General features: G+C 39.5%; 1 protein-coding gene across 1 annotated transcript in view; it reads left to right on the top strand.

Annotated features, from left to right (window-relative positions):
• Nucleotides 1-21,618, top strand: part of SLC2A13 (solute carrier family 2 member 13) — a 167,433-nt gene that overhangs the window by 105,701 nt on the left and 40,114 nt on the right. Inside the window, exons 5-6 of the mRNA XM_075429058.1 lie at nucleotides 11,509-11,672; nucleotides 16,631-16,751. Coding sequence (XP_075285173.1) covers nucleotides 11,509-11,672; nucleotides 16,631-16,751 — 285 coding nt within the window. The remainder of the gene's footprint in view (nucleotides 1-11,508; nucleotides 11,673-16,630; nucleotides 16,752-21,618) is intronic.

Below are 21,618 nucleotides of genomic sequence, written 5' to 3'. Positions count from 1 at the left end.
CAGCAATTAATGATTGATTTCTACAAAATAGGCAAGACTCAGATTTAAAACTTCTTAGGAAATCAGTATTAGAAGGTCAATCAGTATCTTAAAATAATTAGATATATAGCTTGATAGCCACAAAGCCTTTATTATGTCTCTGTAAAGTTTTTCTCGGTGATCAGAAGGTACTACAATGACCTATTCATTATTTTAGACCGGTTTTGTGGATTTTCGCAAGAATTCATTACAATTGTTCTCTTGGGTTGAGCTCTAAAAATGCTAAGCTGTGCAAGATAAACATTATTAATGCAACATCTTCTAATTAAAATTGAAAAAGATAGACTATTAATATGATTTCACATATGAATTAATACTTGTACTGTCACTGGAATATTAAGTAGTTTTTATATGCCATAGACAAATTATTTTGATCGTTTGTGTAATTTCAATATGGAATAAAGTTCTGTGTGTGGAAGACTGAATTTTTAGTAAGATAGTTACAGATTTGGGATATTTACAAAGATCTTGTTTCTGGTTTCGTATAAACATTTAAAACTGAACTTTTAGATTTGTAGTGGTATGTTGTATATAAGTGAACTTACTTAAAAAAAGAATAAAGTGTAGTTTCATGGAAGGCAGTATTTTTCTTTTGAAATCTCGTCTCCTGTGCTTAGCTGCTGAGCTTTCATAAGAAAGCTTACTTGAAGATACAAGAATTGGAGGAGTGAAGGAAGGGATTGTTTTTGTTTTTTTGTTGGGGCGGGGGGTGTGTTGTTTTTTAAATTACGTTTTATAAAAGTTGTTAAATGAATATCAGGAGTGCAAGGTGAAGCATTCAGAAATGAGGCAATATCAGAAATAATTTAGTCTGTGCAAGGAGTGAAATGGTGGAATGACAAGAGAGCAGGGGCCTGACAGAGCTTCTGGGACAGAGGAAAAGGGGCAGGAGCTGGTCTGAGCGCGGGGGCTTAGATCACCACAGGGCCAAGTGAGCAGAAATCAGGAATCGGTAGCAGAGTAAATGGGCAGTAATGTGGTCACATCTGTAAAGATTGTGTCATGTTTCATTACACCGTTAAAAGCCAAATTAGGGATTTGCAGCTTTGTGGCTGTAAGATTCATTTACTTAATGTGCATTCTACAGTTTATAAGTACATGCTACCCGTCTCTACTGTGTGGATGCAGCACCGTCTCCGGGCATGCAGTACCAGGGGCTTTGCAGAATTGGCAGAAAATGTTAGAGATTTCATTTGTCAGCTATTAGTCCTGTCTAATCTCTCTGAACTAGCTACATTCTCCCAAGTAGTTGTGCAATGGTTATATCCTTCAACAAAAAGGCGCACATATGTATATTAATGAATTTGTTGCTAAGGGGAACAGTGGAGCTAATGCTCTCAGGATTGGATCATGTATCTCGACCATCGAAAGGGCTATTTTTAAATGGGCATTTTCATGTAGTTCCCATTTGTATATATTGAAATTATTATTCTAAAAACACGTGTCTTTTTCATAGGTTTATAATTAGGAAAAATGTAAACAAAGCTCAGCTACTCCAGTGGTAGGTGACAGTATGGTACCTTTAGACAGTTATTTCAGTGCTGTCTAATAAAATGTGAAATGGTTTCCTCAGGAAGCTCCACCAACAGTGTTACTCAAAGATGTGCTATATAAAGCTCCACAGAGCATACGTGGGCAGTCTGACCCTGCAAGGGTGAGTAAAGGAACTAGAGGTGCAATATTTTGAAGATGTACTCTCTAAAAAGCAGCGCTGTGCAAACTGAAGAACCCTTTGCCTTGCTGTGCGTGAAAAAAGTCCTTTTTTCTTAAAAGAAAAACCAGAGATCAGATCCTGTAAGGAACACTGAAATAACCTTTTTTAAAAACACTTTATAGTGTATTTATTAACATATGATTTTTCCTTCTGCCTGGCTGGGAGGGAATTTTGGGACATTTAACATGATTCCACTCAGATTCTAAGCCGTCGATGAGAAGTTTGGCTTAAATTGTGATGTTATCTTTTTATTATCCATAAGCAAAAGTTAGAAGTAGTACATTTTTTCCCAAAAGATAAATAAATATTTAGCACAGAAGTTTGCTCTTTCTTGCGAAAGCATCCGTGAACTAGGTTCAAAAGAAAGCCTGTTTCATTTTTTTTCATTACCTTTTGAGATCCCATTGCTCCCAGCTTGCTCACTCCTGGCTCTTATAGTGAGACTATAGTGTATATGGTCCCTTTGTTGGCTGCTAGCCTTGGCTTAAACAAAGGGGCTTGCTTTATTACTTTAATTTTTTTGAATACTATGTACATTTAGCAAGTCTATTGATTTTAATGAGGATGGATTTCATTTTTGTGGGTCCTAGACAGCTTATGGCAGGCATTAGTGCTTTGCAGCATTAGAATATCCTAGAATATTAAACATAATTTAAATTAAACTGAAGTTGTCAGAATAAGTGAATAATTGAACGAGGTATATTTTGTGAAACACCTGGGGGATTTTATTCCCTCCTTCTGTACTTATTAATTTGCAGAGAGCACTTATCTGCAGTGAGACTGGTATGTCATTATTCCGCTGCAGGTAGTACTGGTCGGTAACTGCAAATAGTTATCCGTCTTCCTTCTCTTCCTAAAAGCCTCAGTGGTCTCCATTTATAAAATAGGATGATGGTGGTGGTTTTCTTTACTAAAGTTTCTGTTGAAGAGTTAGGCACTTAGATAGTGAGTGAAGACGCTGAAGACAAGGTGAAGAAGATGACATTACTTTGCTTTTTTGTTGCAGTACTAAGCATGTAGGTGTTACAGACTCTGACCTATTTGTCCTGTGCTGGAAGCTGCATCCCTGTTTTAGGAAGAGGAGGAGGATTGTCAAGACTTTGTTCCTCCCAGTGCTTTCATTTTATTTCCAGCCCAGCCTGTTACTCTTCAGTTAAATCCACTGAAGAAGTAGGTTGAATTTAACTACAGGGTTCTGTCCTTGATTTTACAGAACACTGTCTGTTACCAACTTATGTAGGAGTTTGGTGTTATTTTTCTGCCTGATTTTATTTTCTTTTAAATAATAATTCTAACTCCTCCTTGTATTTTGCCATTTTTCTATTATGAAGAAGAAAGCAGTTTCCCTCCCCCATAGTTTCAGGTGAGACCTGTGAAGGACCCACATGAAGGGGTGAAATGACTGAGCGTGAAAAGCACGCTACGTGTGCAAAGATGTATCTGGTGCAGAGCGAATGAGGGCCCCCCCCCCCAAAAAAAAAAAAAGAAAAGGATTTTTTCTCCAATCTCACGGCAGATACTGCAACAGTATTTTCAAGTGACCCAATAGCTGTGTGACAGTATGCCACTGAGTTGGGGAAGTGAGTTCCTTTGTGTATCTTGGTGATCTTAAGCCTTTAAAGGTATTTTTAATCCCTGTCAAATACTGGTACACTTACATTGCTTAATAGCTAAAGAATATAGTCTCTTTGGACACTAAAAAAATCCCTCTGTTTTCTTAACATAATTAAATGGTAGTTCTTAAAACCTTTTTATGTGCCTTACACGTGGATGACATGCTGAATCAGAGAACCTGTTAAGTGTATAGAGTTATCTGTCAAGCAGTACCAAATGCTGAGGTTTTTTATTATCCAAATATACTGGTTGTAATAAATGGCAATCACTATGTCATTTCACTCTATGCCGAGAGCATTTATAACACAATGCATCATTACTGCTAAATGGGGAATTTGAAGGTGTAATTACAGTAGGTAAGTATACACTGGCACTCCCCCAGGTTGCCTTCCGGGCACTCATTTTGAAAAATCCAGTACAGACTTTGAGATGATACAGCAGGCTTTTAATCAGAGAGCTCTTCAGAATTTCAGAAGTAGAAGTACAGGAAAGAATATTCAACTGTTGAGCTTAAATTGGATTCCTATAAAGCAGCAGAGAATCAGCAGAGATTTACTATGAATCGGCAGGCTTCAGTAAGATTTCAGGATCTAGTCCTTAAGATATTTTGCCTTCTTAACCTGAAAATAAAGGTATGCAGATCCAGTTCGTCCTGTTTTATAGCTGAAGTCCAGTTGCCTTAGGAGCTAATGAGCTGGAAGGCTCTTACTGATTTCCAGTGGACAGAAGATAAGACTTTTTGTTTGTGAATTGTCATACAGGCATCTCTCATCTCTGCAACGAGATGTGCACAAACAGCAATGTCTTATAATTGATTAAAATCATTGTTAAGCATCTTTTGAAGATAACAGTAGATATGACGTCCCCTGCTGCCCTGCTGAAACGATTCATCACATGAAGTAAAACAAGATGCACTGCATTTAACAGAGTGATATTAGCCACAAAGTTTGTGTACGTATGTGTGTATAATTGCACGTGGAGTCATATATATTCATATCATATATGTTTAAATATACAATATTTTTTGTGCAAATATAAATAAACATTCTTTATGATTTTTAAATGCAGAAGTTGGAACCAGGTTTACTGATATTTTTGAAACATAATAACTGTTCCTATTTTAGAAAAGAGCAGAGTGTCCTGCAGGAGGGACTGGCATGGGAACAGCCTTGTGCAGAGCAGCACCTTGAGACAAGCTAATGGTGTTGGTTTGGGTGCTGCCAGTCTGCAGTAGGGCACAAGTATAGGTCATTAGGCACATTTTAGGAGCTGAAGGAAGGTGGTATACAAGCTACAGGGGAAAGCAATCAAGTCATGCGATTTCAAGCAAGAGGCTGCGTAATTTTCGGAAGTTAAGTAAGTGAAAAGATGACCAAACAGTTTACAATCAGGTTGGATCAGAGGAGAGCAGTGGTGGTGAGGGGATCATACAAGACCTGACAGAACTAGTTTGGCTGGATGGGTTTGTCCCGTCTGTCACTGTATGGGCTTTCAGAGGGTGGTTGAGGTTGTTCGATACTCCCTTTTTCAATGTAGCAGTTGATGTTTTAATGTTTTATTTTTTTTAAGGAGTCTAAAGGCTGTAAACTGACTGATGTGATAGTCATGAGACTGATGCTGGATCATAGTGATGAAACGGATTTTGACAGGTTTTGTGATCAACTTTATTATTATTATATGTCTAATGTCAAAGATAAGGTTAGTTCTTATCCTTGCTGTGACTTTCTGTTTTCATTACACATAGCTAATGGAGATTCAGCATCAACAAAGTTTTGTCTGGCAAAGGCAATTCCCATTACAAATTAGATCTATGCTTAGATATTCAGTAATATCAATGCTACTGTTGATATTAATATTACTTACTTATATTATAGGAGTTCAGAAAGGAGGCAATCAGATTTGTATTTCACAGAATCGCAGACCGCATGAGACTGGAAGGGACCTTTAGAGGTTATCTGGGCCAATCTACCTGCTCAGGCAGGGGGTTTAAAAAGCAAAGTAAGAGATTAGGCAGACATAATTTAGAGATGTAGACAGGGAAGCAGCAGAGTTGCAAACTGCCCAGATCTCTAAGCTGGTGTCCGTGGTTGCTCTGAGTGCAACCTCTGCTTGTGGAAACTGCCGCGCCTCCCTTCTCACTGTGGTGTGCAAAACATGAAGCTGGGAAGCTGAACCACATTATCCAACACTCCAATTATGTCATCAAATGCTGCGGTATTGCTTTGCAATCTGTATTTCAAAGGAGTCTAACCAAGGGGTATTTTTACTTTGCTGCTTCTACAGCACTGTGCCAATGTGCCTGTGTCCCTTCCTCAGCTTCATGGCTTTAGTAGACATGGCGGTATTGGGTTTATGGTTGGACTTGATGATCTTAAAGGTCTTTTCCAACCTATGATTCTATGATGCATGTGGTGCTTAGCAGGGCCTCCTGTTGAAGAGCCTCCACACCTGGAGGATCTCCTGTATCTGGCTCCTTCCAGATATACTGTCTTCTTCCTGTCTTGTTTTCATTTCCAGTGCTTTGGCATTTAATTTCCCCTATGCTCTCCTTGCTTTCTCCTGCTGTTTCTGTGAGTTCATCTACAGAGATGAGTTGCCGCAGTCTGACATACTGGTGAAGCCATGGTAATTCTGCAGGTCCTTGGTGATTAAAGTGTCGGCTTAGACTTTCTTGATTAAATCCCTGTCTACAAGTCTGCTTTGCTCTAGAAGGTGTTCTCAAGCTTTTGCAGTCCATCTTTCAGTGAACTGCCGTTTAATACCAGTGGTAATACCAGTGGGAGTTTCCTGGTTTGTGCTTCTTGTTTCTTTAGCACCTCTGAATCTTCAGAAATGCCAGACACAATAAGATTGTTGTGTTCAAGCTGTAAACAAAAGGCTAAAGAGGAAGGCGTGTACGTCTGCAGGATTAAAACCAATTAATAACAACAGTACTATTATACACATTAATTTCCAGTTCTTAGCGAAAGTGTTATAGTGCAAATTCACATCAGGCCTTTGAGCAGGTGGAGTGATTCAGGACCTGTATGTGGGAGCATGGGATCTTCCCCCAACCTGTCCTCCTGCAGTGAGCTAAGCCAGCTGCCACCAAGCGTTGGATTGCTGCGGAGGTTCTCTGTTCCACACCATGGCAGTGCCACTGGTCGGGCTGTTGCTGTTCAGGTTAGCAAGATGTAAAAGCACTGTGATCTCTTACCACCCAAAGGTGAAATGTGAAGGATGGCTTAACCTGTTGTCCATGTTGTTTTTGTAATGTATATATTCAAAGCTTGTGTCAGAACAACAAGTTATCTTGGAGAACATTGTAACCGTATTTACAGGGATGTGGGATAGTTTGCAAAAACAGGGAAACGTGAAATGAATTAGAAGACTTGTAAGTTGAGTGGGATGCTTTTGTTTGAATCAATGTGAAATTTGAATTAGTGTTAGTCGCTCAGTTTTGTTTTGTTTTTTTTTTTTTACAAGATGGTGTCTGTATAAATGGTCCAGCTTCCCAGTTGGCATTGGCATAATCTCATACTAATGCAGCTGCCTGGCTTGGTAGATGGCACCATGGCCAGCCTGCAAGTGTCTGTACCTGAAAATGTGGACTTGCTGCTTCTTACCCAAACCTTCCACTGCTTGAAGTGTCAGCTGTGGGACAAGACTCTACATTCCATGCATATATAGGCTGTAACATATTTCTATTTTTAAAACCACTACGCTTTGTCTTATGCTTTGCAGCACGAGTCACTCTAGTCGGGGCTGTGGGCAGGAGGAGATTGTGACTGGACTTCCCTTGGTGTGACAGCCCTGCTGCTCGGGGCTGGGGAAGCTGCAGCACCCTCGGTACCAGGGCCGGGTGATGCTGCACGCCTGGCCTGGCCTGAACACATCCAGTGCAGTTCCTGTGCTGGAAATCATCAGACCTGGTGGGAATAAGCTTTAGTAATTCCTGAAGGAGCACAGAAATAGGTTGAAGGTGTAGATGAAACACAGTTTTGTGAGAAGCATGGCCAGCAGGTCGAGGGAGGTGATTCTGCCCCTTTACTCCGCTCTCGTGAGACCCCACCTGGAGGAGTGCGTCCAGCTCTGGGGTCCCGACATAGGAAGGACATGGATGTGTTGGAGTGGGTCCAGAGGAGGGCCACGAAGATGATCAGAGGGCTGGAGTACCTCTGCTACGAGGACAGGCTGAGAGAGTTGGGGCTCTTCAGCCTGGAGAAGAGAAGGTTCCAGGGTGACCTTATAGCAGCCTTCCAGTACCTGAAGGGGCCTATAGGAAGGATGATGAGGGACTTTTCACAAGGGTGTGTAGTGATAGGACAAGGGGGAATGGTTGTAAACTAAAAGAAGGTAGGTTTGCATTAGATATAAGGAAGAAATTCCTTGCCATGAGGGTGGTGAGGCCCTGGCACAGGCTGCCCAGAGAAGCTGTGGCTGCCCCCTCCCTGGCAGTGTTCAAGGCCAGGCTGGATGGGGCTCTGAGCAACCTGGTCTGGTGGAAGGTGTCCCTGCCCATGGCAGGGGAGTTGAAACTAGATGATCTTTACGGTCCCTTCCAACCCAAACCATTCTATGATTCTGTGATTCTATGAATGTAGAGTGTGTTTTGTTATGAATACTTTTATCTGTCTTAGTCCAATAATTGTAACATAGAATAAAGTGATAGAGCAGCAGGAGAGAATCTTTGTTTGTGCGCAGCTGCAGAAAGAGAGCATGTGAATCTGTCAAAATTGCACCACTTTGGATTTTCTTCAGTATGTAATCGTTTGCTTCTCGGCTGTTGCACTACTTGCCATTTCACTTTGTGTTATTTCAGTTGAGTTGAGAAAAAAGATAGAGGGTTTCCTTATCTCTAGGGGCTGATTTTCTTGGACTCAGTAGTTTGAGAAGTTGGACAGTGATTTCCAAAGTATTGTGCTAGAAAATGTTAGCAAACCCTTGCAAAGCAGTGCCAGAGTACTCTTATTTTTGTTTTCTTAAAAGCAAAAAAATAAATGTTTTAAAGATGCTGAAAGGTACTTCTGAGTTACTTAGATTTATTCATTAATTTTAGAAGAATTACAAATTCTGTCCCAAAAGGCTGACCTCCTCAGACAGAAACTTTGCTGGAGCAGCCTTGATACAACAGATGGGCTGGAACAGCCCCTCGTGGGGGATGGGGATGTGGTGGCACCTTACCAGCAGGCGGGTTTGTTGGATCAAGAGCCACAAAGCCTGGCACGGTGGGCTGCTTCTCTGCTGCTGAATGAGCTAACCTAGGAACCCCGATGCATCTGGAATTGTTTGTAAGAGCTGCTTGAAGAGGGGAAATTCTCCTTTTCTTTAAGCATTGGATGTTGTTTCTTTTAAAGAATACTGACTCTTCAAAGCAGAAGAGGGGGGAAAGTGTTTGGGGGTGCTTCATTTCCTCCAACATGTGTGTTTTCACTATGTAGGCAAAGGATTAGTCTGAGGATTCTTGCATGTGGAAATGTTTCAGGTGGGTTTTTTTTTAGTGTAGAGCAACCCTTGATAGAACAACTTCATAATCTTGACGTACTCAGAAATGATCAATGTTAAAACCTTTCTGTATATATCCTATGCAGTTACTTTGTGTGACTTTGTAATTGTCTGTATTTATTTGCTTTCTGAGACACAGTAATTGCTTAAAAATTCCAGGGATACACATGTCCTTTTGGCATTTTCTTTACATTTTAGAAAATAAGTTAGGACTGCACAACTTTGTCGCTGAAATTGCATTCCCTGCAGGAGCTGCAGTATTCACCAAGGTTGTATAATATCACAACTTGACCTTTTTCTGCCACATAGGTTTTTTCCTTGTCAGGAAGAAATTATGAAGACTTGTCACCTTGTTACATTAATAGGCAGTTATGCTGCACAGGTTGATATAAAATACAGGCATACTAAAATGGGTAAACATAAGCAAATATATTTAGTAGTTATCATAATCTATGCAAGTGTTCTTTTAAGTTATTGAAATTAGATTGCTATGCCATGAAAACATGACTGTCATTGCCCAGCACCCAGGCTTTGGTAGCTTGGCATTTGGATTTCAAGAATCTAAATTTCCCTGGTTTGTTTTCCATAGAAATGAAATATGTTGTTTATTTATGGATAAACATTAAGCTTCTAGTTGAGAATGTATAACCAGTGAGTGCAGTAAGCAACCAGAAGCAATGCTGGGGGCAGAAGGTGCCTGTTTGTGTGTATCAGGCAGTAGACATCTCCGTGCTTTTATGTGATTCCTTATTCTTTGCTTTTTTAACCATAAAGCGTCAGTGCATTATACATTGCTGCTGGCCATTGGCAGTTTCTGACTTCCCAGTAGAACTGGATTTTGAGAAAATTGAGATGTGGGGAGTTAAAAGTGGCTTCCTGTAGCTTTGTCTGTTGGAAGTAAATAGGAGTTTCATAGAAGATGTCAGTGGGCCAAGACTTGACATTTGTTGTTATTTTCCGGCCCTTAAGAAGAAAAAGAAAGAAAAAGAAAGGTGGTATTGGGAGATCAGAGACTGTATGACTTTGGTGACTAGAACAGTGTGGTACAATACAAGTTTTGACAGGCAGTTAGCAGTTTAATTTAGAGAGCCTTGAGAAGTGAGGACACATTAACATTAGCATTTTAATTCAGACAATGACTGTCCTTCATGACTCTTCGTCTCTCCAAGATTCGCACCCTTGCTGGGATCTCAGAGTGTGCAGCTCTTTCAGACAAACCAAGCCTGGATGAGGTGTCGCAGTCGCTAATGGGCAGGCAGACCACGGAGCCAGGCTCAAAACTCATGTGTATGTAGATACCGAGTCCTCAGCACCAACAGCTTCACTCTGGATGTCCTCTCCTGCTTGCACCAGGAGTTGGGTGTGTAGGCATGACCTCAAATGCCTGTGCTGGGGGCAAAGAGGAGCTGAGGAAGGGAGCTGGGAGGATCCAAGTACCTTGTCTTAGCCAGCGATCGAGACCGTAACAGCCAGCCGTAGGCGCAAGCATTTATCGCTGGTAGTGTCTTAAATGGGTTAAGCACTTTTGCAAGTAGTCAGTTGAGCATGTTGTCCATTACTGATTAGAAATAAAAAGTGGTTTATGCTTAGAATAGAAAAATGTGGACCACTAAGGTTTCAGGGGCATTAAGACAACAAGGGGACATTTAAAGCAAGCTGCATTTTGACCAGGGAAAAAAAAAAGTAAGCTTTGACATTTGTGATGGTTATTACTGTGTGAAAGCCTGTAGGCTGCTAGATGTTTGAGGGCTTGAATATTAAGTATTTCAATCAGCACAAATTAATAGAACAAGATGAAAAGTGCTTCTGCAGCATGAACAAAACTACTCGTGTGTTTTCTCGAAGGTTTGTTTAGCTGTCCCTGAAACACAGGCACAACATCTGTGTTCATCTGATCTCCGTGGAAAGTGGTAGAAGGCTTCCTTTTTTTCCCCCCTTTTCATTTTGCTCAATTGATTAATTTATGAATTACTGTTTGTGTGGAATGGTTGTTTCCTTTTAGAGAGAACCAGAAACTTCTGTCCAACTGTTGGGTGCAGATCCTCATCCCTGCAACGTGGTGCTAAGGCATTTCGTAGCGCTGGCAGTCTGGTTAAGACAAAAGTAACACGATAGAAGAGGTTTCGGGCAATTCAGTGAAATAAAACTGCAAAACCTAAAACCAGGAGGTTGCAAGTGTCACTTGCAACGTGTTGGATGCCATAGATGAGTTCTGTGTGACCTTTAACTGGAGTGAAAACATACTTGATTTTTGAGCTATCTTTGCCTAGACAGTACACAGCATGCTAAAAGCCTACATATTTTGGCAGAAGAAATACAGAGCACAAAGCAACGGCTAGAGTTGAAAGCCAGATTGATTTGAATTAAACATGCAAACCCCATTTCTAGCAGAATGTGACTGACCATTGAAAATACAAACAGCCAAGAGAATGGCGATTTGTCTCTTTATGTCTTTCCGTCAGAACTTCAGTCAAGCGCAAGTTATGCCTTGGTTCTGCCTGATTTGCCAGGGTAATTGGGTGTCAGTCTGCGACTGCATTATGCAGGAGGTCACACTTCGTATTTGTTATGATCTTTTTTGATTTAAAATCAGAAACTATAACATGAGCCAAATTGAAATCAGCGGTGTTCCTATTTGTCTCTCCCTCCACTCGCAGGTACTACAGTGCTACCATTTTGCAGATGTCAGGAGTTGAAGATGACAGGCTTGCAATCTGGCTGGCTGCACTGACAGCATTTATAAACTTCGTTTTTACTCTCGTGGGAGTCTGGCTCGTTGAAAGAATGGGCCGCCGGAAACTTACACTTGGTAGCTTAACAGGTGAGTGCTTAATTAGTGGATTGTATATTCCTCATAATTATGGACAAAGTGAAAATAATATTTCAAGTACTGATTTTGTCAGAATAGCCCTCTTTAAAATAACAATGTTGACCTCATCTTCTGCCTGAAATCATATAGCTTTTCAAGACTAATATTAGAGTACCACAGCTAAAGGCTAATTTAAAAAATAGAGGTTAACATGTTATTTTTTCAGGTGTGGTTTCTTCTTCAAGCCGTGTTTGACAGTGTTTTCATTTAGCTTTTTATGCTTTTTTTCAGTATAAGGAATCAAATGCTTGGAACTTCACAGCTGGTTAGTTTTTAAATCTCATGTGTGTATATGTGATATGTAATTTCTGACTTATCAGTTGGAATTCAGAAGATCTTATCAAGAGCGAACGGAGAAAGCGTATTGCATAGCTATTGCGGTGCTTTTTAAAAAGTAACGCAGTTCTTCGCACAGTTAATCTCAAACACAGTATAGTAACTCAACTTGAGTATATAATCTCAAACACAAATACAGTAAATACCGTACCTGCACGAATGTGATTTTAATTCACCTCCTGTATGAGATACTACAAGACAGAATTCTGGATTTGTACATTTTGTCCAAATATTCAAACACCATAACTCATCACGTAGTCATCTCTTGGAAGCAGGAAAAGGCAGAGTGAGCAGCCTTGCCTACGCTCAGCCACGTCCTGCCATTCACCTGGCGAGTGCCTGCTTGCTCCGGCGTTTGGTGCTTGTGCTGGCTGGAGCGAGCTGTGACTGATACCTGCCTCTGGCTGCAAGGTTCAGACGTTTCCAAGAACAGGATCTGGAGAAGATAAACAGTTCCCGCTCTTCTTGAAATAATGTTCACAAGTGTGTAACTGGGAAGGTTTAATGTCTCCATATTTTGTTCTGTTGTCGCTGTCAGGGATCCAAACTTCTAGTTAATGCGGCACAGCAGAGGAGGGGACCACCTGCCAAGTCGCTGGCCATCTGCAGTTCCCAAGGGAGGGGAGTTAGTCTACACTTGCAGTGTCGGAATGCATTTATAGAGACAGAACAGTGGTGGCACAGTGTCGTATCTCGTTTGATACACAGTTACCCAAAGTTGTGAATTAAAACATGCAGTCTGGAGGCAATTTGGTATTTCCAAGTTATAATAAATGTGTGTTTGGAGCTCAGAAACCTCAAGTGTGTTTCACAATCCAGGTTCAGAAATGTAGTCATGACAGAGAAGATCGGAAAAGTGTGTTCCTCAAGTCTTAAAAAAAAATGAGCAAAAATCTCATATCACTACTTTTATCACAGTCTACCTCCAGAACAGTTAAAATAACTCTTCCCTGTAAGTTCTTCTGTGTCTCAGCCAGCACCAAGCCTTTCAGAGGGGAAAGACCCAGTTCTGTACCATTCCCTATGCTCAATATCCTTTTTTGCCCTGTGGTACTTGTCTGTTTTCTTGTCTTTCTGCAAACTGGATCTCTCCTCGCACTGCACCGGTACTTCTGGTTCTTGGGTGCTGCCTCTCCTTTATACTCTCGTGGAATGGAGTATTTATATGTTTATATATTTGGCCCCGATACCTCATACATCTGGCCGGCCCCTCAGGAGTTTATTGCTCATCTGGACCCAGCTTTATAGGTGTGATTCCCACGTGGACTTTTCATACAGTCATGGAACTCTCTGCTTTTTGGCTCTGGTTAACATAGATTTAAAGGTCATACATTTGAAATGTAGGTATAGATGTCTCTTACAAAGCATATTAGTCATAGAATAGAGAAGGATATAGAAATGAGCACAGAATTAATGAAGGAGAATAATATAGTGAAGAGTTATTTGTTTATGATATTTGGACAGAAAGTCCAAAAATATTGTTGGTCCTTCTGTGGCCAGTTGCCAGTCTGCAGCATCACTTGGTCCATGCGGCATTGCTTGCTCTATTCCTTATCATACAGTCCCTCCATAAGGAAGATACAAATAATGACAGTAATGAAATCATGTCACCTCGCTGTACTATTTAGAGTTTTTTTATGCAATGTTTGACACTGATTTAGGTAGTGGCAAATACGATGTGTTTTCCCTTAGCAAAAAATGTCTATTTAATAAAACACTAATTGCTAAATCTGCTGATGGATTTGTTTTCCACAGTGAGTTTTCTCATGGGGTAAACTTATATTTTACTGCTCTACTTTAGTTTGTGTTTCAAAGGACATTGGCTTTCACGCTGGGTTACTACTGGCTGCTTCTCTGGTCTTTGGAGAAGCCAGGTGTGCCCCAGTCTCCCATTGCACAGAATGAGAACCAATCTGCTACCTTTACCTGCTGCTGCAAGGGTGTGGGCTTTTTTTGGTAAAGATTAGTTGATTTGATGTTTGCTAGATGATAACCTATGAGAATAATCAGTAGAGAGACAGTAGCATTAATATTTTGATTAAAAGCTAACATACTCTAATTTAATTTTGTAAACTCATGCAGCTTTCCCTGCTTTCTGAAAACATTTGGGAGAGTTATTTTACATTTAATTGACTATATCTTTATAATTTTCAAAATATTAGCAACTTCTGAATAATTGAGCCTTTCAGATAGATCCAGAAGCATTAGGAAAATTATAGTAAACTGCTTCTGCCAAAAAAGAAAATTAAAAAAAGAACAAATCACACCTGTTCAGTTCTCTTTATGACAGTTACTGATTCCTCTTAGTTTCCCATTCATTTTGTATTTTGGCATCAATTTTTTGTCTTTCTTTTGCTGTTTTCTTCAGTTAATTGCTTTCTTCAAAGCTGTTAATTGGGAAACATGCAGGAAGACTAACAAATGCAGTATCCATTTTATTTGTGTTTACCTTTTTCCCCCTCAGGAAAAAAAAGTTTGGAAGCATGGTGGTACTTGGGCATTGGACAATTTGTGTTGCTTTTTGAAACAGAATCTAACGTATCTTCCGGATATTTCCTTTTTTTTTTTTAATCTCAGCTAATGATGTACTGTCATTATATGGTTTTGTTCATCATAGACAAACTTCCCACAGAATGAAAATATATAATAAACTTTATTTGCCAAGTTTACATATTCAGTACTTTTCCAAAGAAATAAAACATTTGCAGAGGTACTAAAAGTGAGTGATAGTGTATTTGGTTAAGTTAAAAGACAGACAGAGCATATTTAGAATGAATATAAATAAGGTTATAGGCGCTGTTTAAAGATATTTGCTGTCTGGTTTATGGCATTTTGAAAGTACAGTAAATCTAGTGCAATAGCCAGCCTGCCCAGAGAACTGGGATTATTAGTGTACCTACTAGCTATAGCAGTGCAAAGCCAAGTATAGAATAAACTGAAATCACGTTTTATGTGGGTAGGTGCTTTCTCCACATACGGTTTGTGATGGACGTTAAGGTGTTAGCTGCCTCGGTTCAGGTTAATGTGTGGTCCAGTCATCTCCAGTGTGTGCATATTCATGCCTAATAGCCATGGCTGCTGCACAGCCACATTCATCAATAATTTTATTACACGGATCTTGGTACTGAAGATATTATTTGTATCTCAGAAAAAGTTTTTCAAGTACTTGGCGGGTTTGCCTGCTAGGAAACTCTTGCTTTTCTCTTCAAAGACACCATTAATCCCACCCTTGAAACTGCCAAAACATCCCCTCTGCCCACCAAAAAAAAACCAAAGCCCAAAATAAAAACCAGATGATGTGTAATTTCTTAAAGATTACCAGAATGACATGCTAAGGGTTTTAATGTAGTGGCATTTCTGAAGGTGTGCACAGATGCATTTCTGAGAAAATTACTTACCTGCTTCCAACATACAGAGCAAAGGGATGATGAGGAGTATGTGGAACTGAATGAAGTCTCCTTCATTTGCTCTCAACCATTAAGCTATATCACTGCATGCTTCAAAATGTGTGCTGCCTTCTAACTGGGATGTACTTCAGTGGTTTGTGAGGCTGTTTTTTTGGTAAGGATAATGTCATTAGATCATTAGTAACTAGCTCACAAATAAAGTTATAACTAATTTTGTATTTTTAGTACGGGTACTCTGTACATCAGGCTGTACATGTTCTTTGCGACCTTTCAAATAAAAAGTGCCATTAAATAGTGAGCATACAAATAGATACACAGGGTATTTTATGCAACATAGAATTAGATGCCTCTTCAAGTAGCAAGATGTAAATGTTTTATAAATTTTATGAGTTTGGGACAGTTGCAGTGGTATCATGAGTGGTGAAGTATATAAATTTTCATTAAAATGGTACAGCATATAGTGTATGTGTGACAAATAAGGAAGGAAAACTTTGGGTTATGTTCTACTAATGGCCTGTTGTACAAAGTATGAACCTTTTTTGCCATCCTCTCTCTCATCATTTTGCCCAGCTTGTGTACAAGGAATTTGCTGGGAGGGGGACAGGAGCAGAGAGATGGAAGGGGGCTTTTTTCTAGCAGGTGTTATGTGTGTGTGCTCTTTGAAACAAGATTAGAAACTGCAGATGGGCTTTTTGGTGGTGTTTTTATGAAAAGTCACATTTCTCTTGTTGCACAAAGGAAGTACAGTCTGTGAAAGAGCTGATGCTGTTATCTATTTTACAGGAAAGCCTGCAAGTCTGGGTCTGGGAAGAAGTGGTGATTTCAAAATCATTGTTAAATTTTACCTTTACAGAATTATTTTCAACACCAAAAAGAATACAGCCATTCTTTCATGCAGTCTTCAATTCCACGTATAAAAAAAAAGCCAACCTATTAATTTAGTATCTGGACATTAAACCTGATGCGCTTGACTTTGACATCTGACTTAATTCAAGATGTGGATGTAGAAAATGGTATTTTTCTTAAGTTCTCATCACAACTCCTTAGCGAATGCTGTTTGCATAGTAATAGGGTGCCTTGCTTTCCCAAGCATAGTTCAGTTCGATAGAGAATTATTTCATGTGCTCTGGAGAGAAGTATCACATTGTTCTTTATCTGTATTTTTAGGTACTGCTGTAGCACTCATTATCCTAGCTTCGGGATTTTTGCTATCAGCTCAGGTCTCGCCAAGAATCACACTTAATCCACCAGATTCTTCACATCAAAACTCTACCTGCACAAAATACAGGTGAGATTTCATGATCATTCATCTGATCTGCTTGAAGATTTTTTCCAATTAATTGATTTTTACAACCTAGTGTGAGTAATAGACAAGTATTAACAAAGTCTGCTACAAGGAACTAAGCTAGATACCTAAAGTTAAAATGCTAACTTCCCTCAGTAGAGATAATTAAACTCTTTGCTTAAATGCTCTGAATAACTCTTTGGAGTCTTGGACTAAATAAGGTGGTTAAGTGGCAGACTGCACACTTGAGATCTCCCCTGTTATATCACACCTGCTGCAATTTATAGTGGACACAAAGTCAGGAATATTTTAGAAGTAATTTGTAAATATGCTTGCTGTTATTCGTCTAGTTGTAGATTTGTCATGTGTAACAGCTGTAAACTCTTCAAGAAGAAGTGTTCCTTGCCTTCTGTCTTCTTCAGTGGAAAAAAAAAATCTTCAGATAATTACAGACCAATTAACAATTAAAACAAATGTAGGGTTTTGACCTTTTTTTCTATAGTGCATAGAAGATGCACTTACATATGCAATCGTAGTTTCAAATAACATTCCTTCTAGAGTGTTACAGGAATGTGTCATTTTCTATATTTTGTGGGTTTTATTCACACATGAGTGCTCTTATGTTCATTTAGCTGGCAGACTATAAAATTCCCTATTGAGAAAAGGCTAGTTAGATGGTTGAAGAATTTCCTACTTATGCTCAAGATCCGTTTCACATGTGTTTGCAGTAGAGATAAATATCAAGAAATGAGAGGTACGCTTCTAGTTTCCAAGTAATATTGGCTAGAAATATGGTTCATGGCTTTTCATATGCCAGCACAATGTCTTAGGTGAAAGATTCTGAGAATCTGAAGCTTCATAGACCCCTGGGAAGGGGACAGAAGGTCTTTAAAACAGTGTAAATAAATGCTAGTAACTGCACCATTAGATACTATCATATATGAGGATCCCTGCCTGCAAAAACTGTGTTCTTACTTGTTTTCTACTGCAGGATCAACTATATTTTGCAATTTTTGAGATGTGCCTATACAGCGTTTTCAAATGGCAAGTAATCTGGTTATAAGATACAAAGGGGTAAAAAGCTTCCAAATGCTCTCCTTTCAGAATAAGATAATGTTAACAGCAGGATGGCAAAAGGATTTGCCTGGGACTTAAGATAACTACTTAAAGAGGATGTCTGGGAAGCGCAGATGCACCATTTGCAGAACTTGTTATTTGTTATCTAATAAAGCTAGATGATTATATACCCTGAAACAGTATGAAATCTGCGTGGAAGAAATATGGCTAGTCCACCTTAAGAAGTAATGAAAAATTATTTGATGCAGTTTTCATTTTCCAGTTAACCACAGCTAGTCAGGAAGGAAATTTCGACTCGCTGCGGCTTGCTCAGTGTGCACTGCTGGGCAAAAGTAAGCAAAATTAAAGCAGGTAGTTCTAGTAAAGGCATGTTGTTTCATGAATTATTGGAATACTTTAATCTGTCATGATTTTTGTTTCTGACAGGAAGTGATCAAGAGCAGATATGATAGAAATTCAAAGGGTCTAGGGAAGAGAATAAAAGATAAAATATTTTCATTTGGGAGTGTTTTGAAATAGGAGGAGCTCTCTTAGTTTAAAGATAGAAGTGAACGTATAAGGGGGATCTGAAATAATGAGCAATGTATGAGAAAGCTTTAGGTGCTTCTATTTTAATATAAAATATTTTTTAATATTTTTATACCTTGGTAAAGTGACGCAAAAGCCAGGAGAGCTGAAACTGATAAATGGATGCAGTTGTCTGCAAATCACAGAATTAAGCTACAGCACCCACTGTTTAAAAGGATTTAAAAAATGAGGCATTGATAAGGTTAACAACAACTTTCATGCTTGTGGATCTGAAACTATATTTGGGATATCAGTTTTCATGCTTCAAAACATCACCAAACCCTGACCCTGCTAGAGCCAGAGGAAGAATATTCCTTCAGCGTCATGAAAATTAGCGTCCATTTTGGGAGGGATATCAGCCGCTGACTCAGTACCAGAAAGCCTCAAAATTCCAGGTGTCTTCAGCCAAGATAGCAGTAAGTGTAAAAGATATTGTTTGTTTTCAGCATGGATCAAGGGAAGAGAAACAAATTTAAACATTTTGTCTCCAGCAGTGTCCCCAAAGGAGCTTAGTTTGGGTGTGCCTTTCTGCCAAGCTCTTTCTGCCATAGATCATATACATTAATTTATTACTTTATTTGAATTATTTCTGGAGGGGATGACGCATAGCCATAAATTATATTCCTCTTGCAAAAGTGTCTGTTCAAGCTATGTGGATCCCTGCTTTCTGTGCATGTGGTCAATAAGCTGAATGAAATTTTTAAACATATTTTTTTCATCATAAAGTAGATGGCGTTTCACCATTCCGCCTGGGTTAGAAGATGACAGTTAGTCTTTCATATGCCCTGTGCAATCTGTTTTTAAATCAGTGGCAACTGTGGGAAATCTCTACACTTGCACAACTTTGTCATAATGTGCATGATCCTCGATGATCCTGGAAGGAAGAAGAGGTGGGGACTGCAAAGTGGTCTCTTGCTGTTTAATCCATGTCTTAGCTTGCTTCGGTGTCACTGCTGGTGTCCCATATTGTTTAGCATTGTATCTTGCAAGCCAAGAGGTCCCAGAAAGTTTTGGAAAAGCAAAAGGCAGCAGGACTTCAGATGATCAACATATAATGCCACCTCCGTGTAGCCACCGTAACCACTTTTAAGTCCGTGTGCCTACACAAACGCAGCTCGTATTCTGCTTCGTCTACTGGTGATGCAGTGCTGCTCTGAGGTGAGGTACACTTTGTCAGTCTAAACCTGTTTGAGCTTGGCCATCTCAGAGTATGGGGGTGTTTCCTAAATGTGACTTGTATTTGTCTTTGCTAAAATGAGTTTATAAGTAATAAAAACATCAATAAAATGTATTTTGCTGACAGAAGTTTCACTGATGCTATGCAGGGTAAAAATGCTTTTTATGTTTGCAGATCCATTGGGTTAGAGTAAGTGTGGGTGTCCATTATGGATGCCTTAGAGCTACTACAAACTGTCTGTCTGTTGTTCCCTCAGATCCGTATTCCTCTGCACAGACAAATTCCTGCTGCTAGAATAACAATGAAGATAGAACAGACTAGCAAATAAAGAACACACTCCCTCTCCTAATTCAAAAAAAGCACCTAGGGCTCGAATACTATGTTCTGAAAGAGCTGTGCCATGCAGAGGTACAAGTTACCTGTACATGGTTGCAGAAAGCCAACCAGTAAGATGTGCTGCAAATATCAGGTAAAATATTTTCATTTGGTGTAGAGACATACAATATCGTAGTTGATCAAAAGCCAAAAAATAATCCATGAATCAGTGAAAAAAAATTGAAGGTGTCACAAAGGCATCATGGAAATAACGCAAACCCAGCAGGACATCCTGAATGCTGAGCTTCTCTTTGCCTCCTCACAGGTGAGAGTGGGTGGGTGTCTTACTGAGGAAGGGCAAGGTGACCATTTACCTGTGTGCCATCCTTAAATCAAACTTCTTTTTCACACTCAGCCCATATAAGACTGTATAGATACTTGCAGTGTGACCACCTCTCTTCTTTGATCTTAATCTCTTCAGCAGCTGTGATCTGTTACTTATCATCAAGGCCGCAGAGAAGCTCAGAGGTAAATTTAGGAATACCAAACACTACCATCCCAAAATTTGTCATCTTTGAAATGAAAAGATGAGCTGTCTGTTCCTATTATTATTCTGACCACCCAAAACTGTATAAACATGTTCCCATTTTTACTGGGGACTTGCCTGGTTCTGGAAGGAGGTCGAGGTTAGGGCACGTGCACTAGCTACCCTACCACCTTTTCCCACCCTACCACCTTTTCCCATTCTTGAAAGAATCAAAAGTTTGACTGTCCCACTCTACCTTTCTCTGGGACATTCACCCATTTCTGGAAAAGGATTGTTGTCCTGTTGCCTTGTATTCTTGGTCTTTTTATCTTCTTTCATTCATGTGTCTGTCTCTCTTACTGCCCTGCGTGAGACTTCCTCAACTCTAGAACACATACTGTGAACTTATTCTGCTTAACCAATGTTTTTCACCTCAGTTACTATATGAAAATGGTAACTTTTGCATTGAGCTTAGGTTAACCCTCATATCCTAGGGAAATGATACCTGTGCACAAGAACTTTCTCAGGTCGCTTTCCGAACTGGGTGTCTTCAGAGGTTGATTAAAATAGTACAGGCGGTGCCAGCTGTGCTGGGCACACAAGGGCTCTGCTGTTGGTCTTTGGATTAGTCACCGTCACGCGGGTAATGTTCCAAAGCTCGTTGTACAAATACACACCACTGAGGTGAAGGAACCAATATATAGTATTCTTACATAGCAATTTTACAAGATAGCTGATAGGCAGAAATATATTTTCTTTATGATTTTAGCAAAAGTATGTAATTGTGATCAGTCCTGAAAAACTAGCTAACCTAGAAACTGAAGCTGATTTTATTGTATTTAATAGCCTTAGGATACATATAGTAAGTATATTAGCTATTGTACTGTATTTAGTTAATTCATTGACAATCTGATTTATCTGCAAACTAGACATCCATATTCTTCATACTGTCACTGTACCACAGGACCAGTATTTTTTAAAATATGATTCTCATTTTATGTTTCTAATGTCAAAGTGACTGAGCCACCAGATGGTGGTCATTCTCATAACTCAGAATTGCAATAATAAATACAGTAATGTGTTTCTGTTATTAGCTTCAGAGAATTATGAGTAAAGAGATAAACTATGTCTGAGAATACTTTTGCCAACTCTTATGAAATGTAACTAAAATTCTGATAGACAGTTTGTGTTGTAGAACTGTAAAATGA

Source organism: Opisthocomus hoazin, chromosome 8 (assembly GCF_030867145.1).
Source record: "Opisthocomus hoazin isolate bOpiHoa1 chromosome 8, bOpiHoa1.hap1, whole genome shotgun sequence".
Lineage (NCBI taxonomy): Eukaryota > Metazoa > Chordata > Aves > Opisthocomiformes > Opisthocomidae > Opisthocomus > Opisthocomus hoazin.
This window is presented reverse-complemented; position numbering and strand designations above follow the sequence as displayed.